General features: G+C 46.3%; 1 protein-coding gene across 1 annotated transcript; it reads right to left on the bottom strand.

Annotated features, from left to right (window-relative positions):
* Window positions 1–48: 48 nt before the first annotated feature.
* ILVBL (ilvB acetolactate synthase like) lies at window positions 49–9,105 on the bottom strand (the record flags this gene model as incomplete). Its single annotated transcript, XM_044684443.1, has 10 exons — window positions 8,935–9,105; window positions 7,595–7,796; window positions 7,219–7,346; window positions 6,948–7,086; window positions 6,716–6,833; window positions 4,439–4,538; window positions 4,213–4,310; window positions 3,677–3,813; window positions 1,504–1,638; window positions 49–163 (listed from the first exon to the last, which is right to left on the bottom strand). Coding segments are annotated over exons 1-10 (1,289 nt in total), but the record flags the coding sequence as incomplete, so codon positions are not given.
* Window positions 9,106–9,581: the final 476 nt, after the last annotated feature.

Genomic DNA, 9,581 nt, shown 5'->3' with positions numbered 1-9,581 from the left:
CCTCCACCCTCCCACCCCCCCCAACCACCTTCCACTAACTATACCCACCGATTGGTCTGTTCCTTCTGCAGGTCAGTTTTTCGAAGCTGCTCAATCCAGTCTTGGTTCCATGTCTGTCCCCGGAGGCCCTCAGACAACCTTAGCAGAAAGGAGCCTACATCCCCTGGGGGTAAATTTTGATGGGATTGGGGTTAGGTGCTAGGACAGAAAGAACCTAATAAGCAAAAGGAAGGGCAAGACCTAGGAGGCCTTTGGAAACGCTGCAGGATCAATGGTCAAAAGGCTAGGCCTGGAGTTAGGAACACCTGAGTTCAAATCTCATCTCACACCTATTAGCTGTGTGTTCCTTGGCAAGTCACTTAACCTCTGCCTCAGTTTTCTCAATTTAAAATTAGGAATAACAGTACCTATGTTGCAGGATTGTCATAAGGATCAAATGAGAATATGTAAAATGAGAATTTGTAAAAGCACTAGGCAAAGTGCCTGGCATATAGTAGACTATATAAATACTTATTCCATTCCCCCTTTCTTTCCCCTTCCCACTATCATTCCCTAGTGAGAACAAAGGGACAAGCAACATCATAGGGAAGTAATCAGTCATGAGACAAAAAACCCAAAGCAAAGGGGAAGGCCAGAGTAAAGGACGCTGAGTACATGTCTTAGAAGATTTCCCCTAGGTTTAAATCCCACCTCTTCCCCTTACTATTTATTATTCTCTCTGAGGTTCCATTTCTTCATCTGTAAAACAAGGATAACTTGTCCTATTTACTTCACTGAGATGTGGTCAAGATCAAATGAGATAATGTATGTAAAATGTCCCATAACTGTGGAAGTATAGAAATGACATCTACCAATATTATTGCTCATTCACACAGGCCTGGGACTGCTTTCAACTGGTGCACAGAAGGCAGATAGCAATCCATCTACAACCTAGTACAGTGATGGGCAAACTATGGCATGTGGGCCAAATGCAGCCCCCTGAAATGTTCTATCAGGCTGCACAACAATTATTCCTAATCTGACGAATACAATGAGTGAAAGAGTTGCCTTAGAAACAGATTGACAGATGAGCATTTCCTTTCCTTTCCTTTGGTCCCTTCTTTAAAAAGTTTGCCCATCACTGACCTAGTAGATTAATCCTTGGTTGTGGCCTGAGACACAATGATTATGTGATCTGTTTGGGGTCACAGAAGTAGTGAGAGGAATGAGGGTTGAATTCTGGTCTTCCTAATTCTAAGCCTAGCACTATGGTCACTTAGCCTGAGGGCTCTACTCCATTGTTCATATTAAAGTATTTAGAGATGCAGTGCATAAAGCACTGGAATTCAAAAATTCAGAACTTAGATATCTATCTTGTGACCTTAAAATAATTTTAAGTTGTTTTTTTTCCACTGTAAAATGAGGGCATTGGACAAGATCATCTCCAAGATCCCACACAGATCTAAACTCTACAGTCCAAAACCAAATCAATCAATCCTGTGAGACATGTGTTCCCTTGCTCACCTTGCACTGCTTCCTGAGGTTTCCAGAAGAGGTCAGAGTTGAGCAACAACTGTTCTTGATCACGATTGATAGCAATAATTTTGCTTCTATGACTCAAGACACGGCCATAGGACAGACGGAAATCACACACAGCACCTGAGGATTTGGAGAGGAAGTATCACAAACTTAAACACAACAGGGAGGAAGGGCAATCAGTGACCATGGGAGAATGAAACTGGTGAAACTTCATTTAATTCATAGTTCAGGTTTGTCTCAAAAGCATTCTATTCTGTGTCAACTGAATAAACTGCAAGCTCCAGATCCTCTCTCACTCATCTCTGTCATCACTAGCCCCAAGTTATCTGGAAGGGTGTTTTCCCCTAGCCTCAGTACCCATAGTGGGTTCTTTGGGTAGGTTGTGGGCACTGCTGCCTTTTCCCTAGAACAAATAGCCAGTCAGCACTAGCTGAAGTAATATTAGACAGTAAACATTTGCTAGATGAATAAATGAACAGAAGAATAAAGGCTCTACTAAAATATAAGCTCTTTGACGACAGAGAACTATTTAGCACATCCCCTGGCACATAATAAATATTTGATCGATCTATAGAAATATAAGTTATTATTCTTAATCTCTATGATAAATTCCAAAGCCCAAGATCTGGGAAGCAGAATGTCTACAGATGCTATTAACCTATTTTATAGCTGAAAAAACTGAGGCACAAAGATGTTAAATTGCTTACAGTTTCATAGCTACTACCAATGGCAGGATTTGAACCCAAGTATCTGTGATAATGAGATTAAACCTACCCTGCCCATTTTTAGATTTAATTACCAAAGGTGTAAACACCACCACTTAATTCACAAGTGGGGAAGTCTGCAACCCACCTGTGCAAGAGTGGGTGATGAATCAGAATTGACTGACTGCCTCCTGGGCAGTCCTAAGCAAAGTGTCTGTTGCGATTGGACACGTAAACTAAGGAAGGCACAGGAAGTGATGAAAAATAAGCGCCTTTAAAAGGGAGTGACAACTTCCTGTAACTTACTTCTTGTTCATTTCTTGGACCTGGAGTAGCTCTGGCTGGGACCTTGGACTTGGTGAGACTGTTCTTAAATCTCTCCCTTAGAACTACATGTGGTGAGTAAAAAAGGCTGACTCTCTTAGCTTCCCTAGAGGTACTAACCTCTGGAGGGGTCCTTGATTGGGAAGAAGCCCTCATAGCTAAAACCCTTGTTAATTGACTTTTAGGCTCTCTGACTGGGACCTCTGCCAGAGTAAAGCCAGGGACTGAACACACAGTCTAGCTCATTAAGCTAGATCTCTTAATCTACCCTTTTCTCATCTTTCTACTTTCACTCTCTCCTATATTTTATAAATAAATTACTAAAAATTATTTTGGAATTGATATTTATTCAATTCCTGGTGACCATTCATTTAAATATTAATATCCAACCAAAAAACCCCTTTTCCCTTTTACATATCCCAACTCCAAGTCCACCACTCTATTCACTATGCCATATTACTGGTTGGCCTTTTTGGTCTTCAGTTTCCTCAGCCAGTAAAATGAGGATTTTTGTTTTGTTTTGTTTTGTTTTGGTACAGACAGAGGTAAAATGATAATGACAACATCCTTCCCTATCAGGGATGATGTTAGAATTACATTGGAAAGTACATATAGTGTTTTGCAAACCTTAAAGGACTATAGAAATAAGAGCTATTTTTATGAGGGGCATTTTCTTTTTCCTTTAAGAAACTGTCTCTAAAATAGTTATCTATCTAATTATGTATGTTTCAAAATTTAACCATTTTATAAATCTAGTCCAAATGTGTATTTTGTCTAGTCAAAGAGGATGGAGAAGGCATGTCTATCCTATCTTAGCTAAACACATACCACCTACCATGGGCTTCCAATACAGCGGCAATCTACTGACCACATACCTAAACTCCATCTTCAATTCTATAGTAAGTTCACCTCACCTTTAAGGATGAATTTGAGAGGAAGAGTGGGAATTTGAGGGCATGACTAAATTTCTTTTTGGGGGAGAATATGGAAAGGAGGTTACAAAGATCAAATGAGTCAAGGGGGAAAAGGGATGAATGCCAATTAAAGTCCTAGACTTTAGGGATTCCTAAAAACATGGATCCGTGAGGACCACCCCCTCCACTATTACCCCACCAAATTAACTCATGTACCTGCTAAGATGACAACATCAGCCTCCTTCAGTGCATCACGGCGGTTTTGCCTGATGTGAATGGGGCTGTCCCGGCCCAAAAGTCCCCTTGACATCCCTCCCAGGAAGCAAGGGATACCCAGAGACTCCACTGCAGCTCTAATAAGAAAAAAAAATCAGAAGCCTAGATAGCACATCCTGATCAATTCCTCCTGACAGCCTCAGTCCCCCAAACATCATCAATTTCTCTTCCCTGCCCATTCCCACCAGAGGAAGCCTAAGTCTGCCTTGGGTTGGGATGAGGGGAGCTGACAGAAAGGGAACCATGCAAAGGCGAATAGGGTAGACTTCTTCTCCCCTAAGGCTCAGAGGGGAAGGGCAGGCAGAACTTCTCTGAATTAGAAGCAGGGGATTCGTCAAAGGAGGCATAGAAGCAAGGTCTCCTCACCAGAAGCCAGGGAGATTGGGGCAGAGGGGGAGGGGGCAGACAGTGGTCAGGAGAAGGAAGATCTCTTCAGCAGAAGCTCTGGCCAGGAGGAATATAGAAAGTCTCCTCACCGGAGGCTCTCAGCTGGGGTGGGGGGCAGCAAGGCCTGGCTTCCCAGCAACAAGAGGGGCTTCTTGGCTCGACTCACAAGTTCCACACAGCGCTGAACCTGTCAAGAAGGGTGAAAAGAAGGTTCTTCTGCTTGTTGCTACATATCTCTCTCTCTCCCTCCCTCTTCCTCTCTCTGGGGAACCTCAGAGAGAACAATCCAGGCCCAGGAAAGTATGGTCAGCTCACCTGCTGGGAAGAGGCCTGAGGAATATTCAGGGGAAGGGGGCCCTCAGGTTGTGGCTCCCAGGCCCCCGCAAACAGATTAGCCAAGTGGTTCTCCAGGTACCTGGTGGAGAAGACAGGGAAAATCAGAAAAGGTTAAAATGGAGAAAAGGAACCAAGGAGGATTAAAAAAAAGAGAGACAGAGAGAGGCAGAGAATTAGGAAGCACTGGGGATAGGAAAGGGAGAAAGCAAAGGGAAAAGGCAAATTAATGCAGAATAATGAAATTTGAGAACTCATAAGGGGTCTTGGGGATCATTTAGCCAACCCCTTCATTTTACATATGAACATCAGAACTGGATCTTTTTTTTAAAACCCTTAACAAGACAGAAGAGTGTCCAAGGCTAGGCAAATGGGGATAAGTGAATACCCAGGGTCACACAGCTAGGAAGTATCTGAGGCCAGATCTGAAATCAGGATCTCCAGACTCCAGGCCTGGTACTCTATTTGCTACTACCTTACTGTCCCAACCTCTCAGGAAAATTGAGCCTCAATATGATGATAAGAAGGTTAGATGGGAAGCTCCCTTGATACAAGTCTTTCTAGCTCTAATATTCTATGATTGCATAGTTTTCCTGTTTACATGCAGCCACAGACACTTCTTACCTGGTATCCCAATGCAATCCAACATGTGTTATACACTTCCTATGAGGCATTTCCTCATACTCCTAATAGCTTCCCAAACACCTCCATGTAGAAACCCAAGTATCGAATCAAATTCATTTATGTCTAGAGCAAATCTCTTCACCTCCAAATCAACTCCTTTTTCTCACCTGAGTCAGCCATACCACTCGGGCTAGGAATTTCAAGAGACACTCTGGATCCTCCGCCTTCTGTATCCTGGGGCTAAGCTAACCCTAAGTTCCAGCAACCCTTAGTTCTTGCTCCCCTTATGTTCCTCCTCCCCCTTTTATTCTTGATACTATCACCCTAGTCCAAATCTTCACCTCTTCACACCTGAAATATTGCAATAATTCTACCTACTCTCCCTCCAAGGGTTCTTAATCTGAGGTCTATGAACTTGTTTGTTGAGATGGCATCTGTGTGTCTATCCTAACAATATTTCAATATAATCTGTTTCATTTGGAATTCTATGCTTTTTATTTTATGTACTTAAAAACATCATTCAGAGAAGGATCCCTAGGCTTCATCAGAATGTCAAAGGGGTCCACAGTACAAACAAATAGATGAGTGAGTAAGCAGTTGAATAGATAAATAAGTGAATGAAGAAACTGAAAAATAAATAAGATTTATTATCCCTTTAAGATTTGCAAATCATTTTGCAAATAGATAGGTGCTATTATTATCCCCATTTTATAGATGAGAAAATTAAGGCAGAAATGGATAAGTTAAGTGACTTGTCCGGGAACACAGAGCCAGAAAGTATCTGAGCCCAGATTTGAAGTCAGGTGTTTCTGATTCCAGGCCTAGCTCTCTGTGAACCATTTTTACACCTAGTTGCCTCTAAAAGGTTAAACAAAAAAGCTGACTATGCCCCATTCTCTCCTTTCCATTCCACTCTGCACATACTGTTAAACTAGGCTCTCTCAAGTGTCCCTCTTACCACATAACTTCATAGCTCAAGAACCTCCAAAGGCTCCCAATTACTTGCTTTATCCAAACAAACCACTTGTCCTATCTGGCTTTCAAGGTCTTCTATCAGATGGTCCCACCTTTAACCTCCATCTTTATCTCCCCTATACACACCCTCTTTTTAGATAAGCCCAACCCCACTCTTTCTCATACATAAAAGATGCCTTGATTAATGCAGTTCCTCTGGTCTACATTGCCCTTCCCTCCTCATCTCCTTCAGTCAACCACATAGCACAGTCAATAGTAACAGAATGGAAGGTCCTCCAGGGAACAACCTGTCAGTATTCCATCTCTACAGGTCCCAACCACCTTATTCACTGTAGGTACTTAATAAATGTCTACTAAAGTAATTTGCTGAATTCAAATGCTACCTTCTCCCTAACTGCTCCTGTCCATATTGAGGTCTCTGAAATTTACCTCTTCCATAAAGCTCTCTGATTATTCCACAAATGGGAGTCTGGATCCCTATGAAAAAATGAGCTGGCTGAGGACAAGCACCAAGTCTCCGAGCCTTCTCTAATCTCTCCTACAGGCCAAGGACAGCTGGCTTCTTCAATGCCTGCTGATGTACTAAGTGGAAAGGCTGGGGAAGAGGGCAAGGTGGGCAAAGGAAGAAGCAAGAGGAGGGGGAGAAGCGGGGGCGCTCACCAGGAGACAAGCTTTCCCATGAGGCTCTTGGGGGGTTTGCTCTTGGAGGGCATCACCTCCCTCTGCACCAAGAAGTAAGGGTAGAGCACATCGATGGGAAGCTCCACAAATACAGGGCCTAGGAATGGGGGCACAGGAGGCTACCTCACCTGCTCCATCCTCCCCAAGACCCCATTCTCCCCCTCAAACACACCCCATCCCTTAGCACCCTCCACACCCAACCCCTGCCTACCTGGGGTACCAGACTGGGCAGCAGCAAGAGCAGCCCGAAGAGTAGGGATGATGTCACGTACCCGGTGCACAGAAGCACAGAACTTGCAGAGTGGTCGGAACAGAGACATCTGGTCGATGCCCTGAAGTGGCCCCCGGCCCTGACACAGATGAAAGGTCACAGCTGGGGGCTCCATTGCACACCCTCTCCTACAACCACCACCTGCTCTCTCCACCTAGCCTAGGATGAACTAGGCTTTGGCCATTACGGTATTGGGTAGCTCCCACCTTACCTGCAGCAGTGTGCTGGCTGCCCCTCCCAGAAGCAGCACAGGGGACTGGGCCATCTGGGCATTCTTCACAGCAGTAACTGTGTTAGTAAGGCCAGGCCCAGCGGTCACTGCAGCAACACCCACAGTCCCTGTCACAGATAAACCCTCTTTATCAGCAAATTCAACATTCACTTGTTCAACAAGAATTCACAGAGGTATTCATAGAGGTTCTAATGACCCATCTCTCATAATCCCCTCCAAGCCCACCCCTGGAACAATCACACAGATGCTACTAGAAAGAACAGTAACCTCAAGCCTGACCCCTTCTCAATAACCAAAGTAATACCCACTTCTCCCTCCCCTACCTAGTGAAGGGGCACAGGAATCAAAGCCCTACCTGAAAGCCGGGCCACAGCATCAGCAGCAAACACTGCCGTGGCTTCCTGACGTGTATCTACTACCCGGATGCCCAGCTTCTCAGCTGCCACCAGCAGTGGAGAAATGTGTCCACCCACCAATGTAAATATGAATCGAATGCCATGGGCTTTCAGCACTGCTGCCACATTCTCCCCACCATACCGTGAACTGGATTTGTCCACCTAGAACATGAGAGGTGAAGAGTAAGGAAGCAGGAAGAATCTAAGTAGGGAACATAAGAGGGGCGGCATCATGGGAATGATTCATGGAGTACCCTGGCTTGGTGGCTGTGCCCATTCACCTGAAACACTGGAGAGCAGGGGAAAATAACCAAGCACTGCAAGTTAAAATGATCCATTTGTAACTGAATTAAAAGGGGTTGGGTGGTCTTATCCCTTAGGCTGCCTATGGGGAACAGTTGACGATTCCACAGCACGTCCCTAACCTAAGACCCCCATTCCTGCCAACTGGAACCAGCCACATCCCAGGCCAAGGAGAGACCTTGAGGGCTAGGTGGCCCCATTCCATGGCTACTCCCTTAGGCATTTCACAACTTGGTCAACTCCCACAGATTCCTGAAGCAGACCTAGTTTAATATGTGGGCATCACCTCAGGACACTTGTCTTCCAAACCCAGTTCAGTCAGACTTCAGCTTCTGTTTCCAATTCCAGCCCCCTCTGACACAAAAGGTTCAAGGGTAACACAGAGAGCTCTGTAAAGTGTTTTGGGACCCTTATTGCTGACAGCATGGTGATAACCTCAATACTCATGAAGTCAGTGGAGCTGGGAGGGAACAAAAGGTAACCTGTGTGGTTAGACATAACATCCCGAGATAAGGAGGGCCAAAGACCACAGACCCACAAAGGCCCAGCAATATCTCGGCACCACGGGTTCTCCCTTTTTTCCAAAACCCGTCTCCACTCCCCCTACAATCCCAGGCAGGCAAAGTCTAACTGTTCGAAGTTTAAGGACGGGCCGAGCAAGAAGATGGGGGTTAAAGAGGCAAAGATAAAAAGTCCTGAGATAGGGGAAGGGAGAGAAAGGAAGAAGCCTGAGGAGAGAGGAGGGAAGAAGCTGGAGGAAGGGCTTCCCCTCCATCAGGAAGCCCACCCTGGTGCCCATACCCCACACAGCGACCTTGTCCCTCGGTCCTCCTCTGAGCTTGCACCTTTGGGTATCGGTGATTACACGCGCGCTCTCACAAGCCAAGTGCTTGGTAGTTCCAGAATGTGCCAATCTCTGCTAAGCCCCCCCGCTGACCCATGGTTAAGCCCAGAGCTGCCTCGGGGCAGCGCCGCCTCCCTCCCCGGCCCCGGGCACCTGGTGCAGGAGCTGGTAGAGAAGGCCAAAGCGATAGGCGACTCCAAGCGAGATGGTCCCCAGGGCTCCGCAGGCCAGGAAGACGCAGTAGAGGGTAGAGGTCCAGCTAGCCTCCATATCCGAGGTATACCTGCGGACTCAAACCGCAGGAAACCACTACCTGCGGACTCAAACCGCAGGAAACCACACAAGCCCCCCGCCCCCAGAGGGATCCAAGTCCGGCCCCTACCCAGCCGCACCACGCCCCGTTACCGCCCAGGCCCAACCAGTAGGCAGGACCTTACAAACACGGGGTAAGCCCCGCTTCTCCTGCGTGGGCACGTCTGCCCTCCGCCCCATGACGCAAGTCACGCCCCCTTACTCCAGGGATTGGTGGTTCCGTACCCGTTCTTCTCCGGCTCCCCTCCCAGGAGCAGAGGTCGCTCTATGGTTCGACAGGCCCTATCATCACGTGATTAGAGCCTCCAATCAAGAAGAGGGAAAGGGCTAAGTCTTCCGCCCTCGGGACACTGGACTCATCCGGGTCCTTAGGACGGGTTCCCGCTTTCGGAGGAGGGAGGGAGAGGAAAAAAAAAGAAAACCAATTGTTCCGAAACTCCGCACCTGGGAACTTTTGCCTCTCACAGCACATGCCCCGTCCCTATGAC

This window comes from Gracilinanus agilis, unplaced genomic scaffold (assembly GCF_016433145.1).
Source record: "Gracilinanus agilis isolate LMUSP501 unplaced genomic scaffold, AgileGrace unplaced_scaffold50093, whole genome shotgun sequence".
Taxonomy (NCBI): domain Eukaryota; kingdom Metazoa; phylum Chordata; class Mammalia; order Didelphimorphia; family Didelphidae; genus Gracilinanus; species Gracilinanus agilis.
Note: the sequence above shows the minus strand (reverse complement) of the source record. Positions and strands in the feature narration are given on the sequence as shown.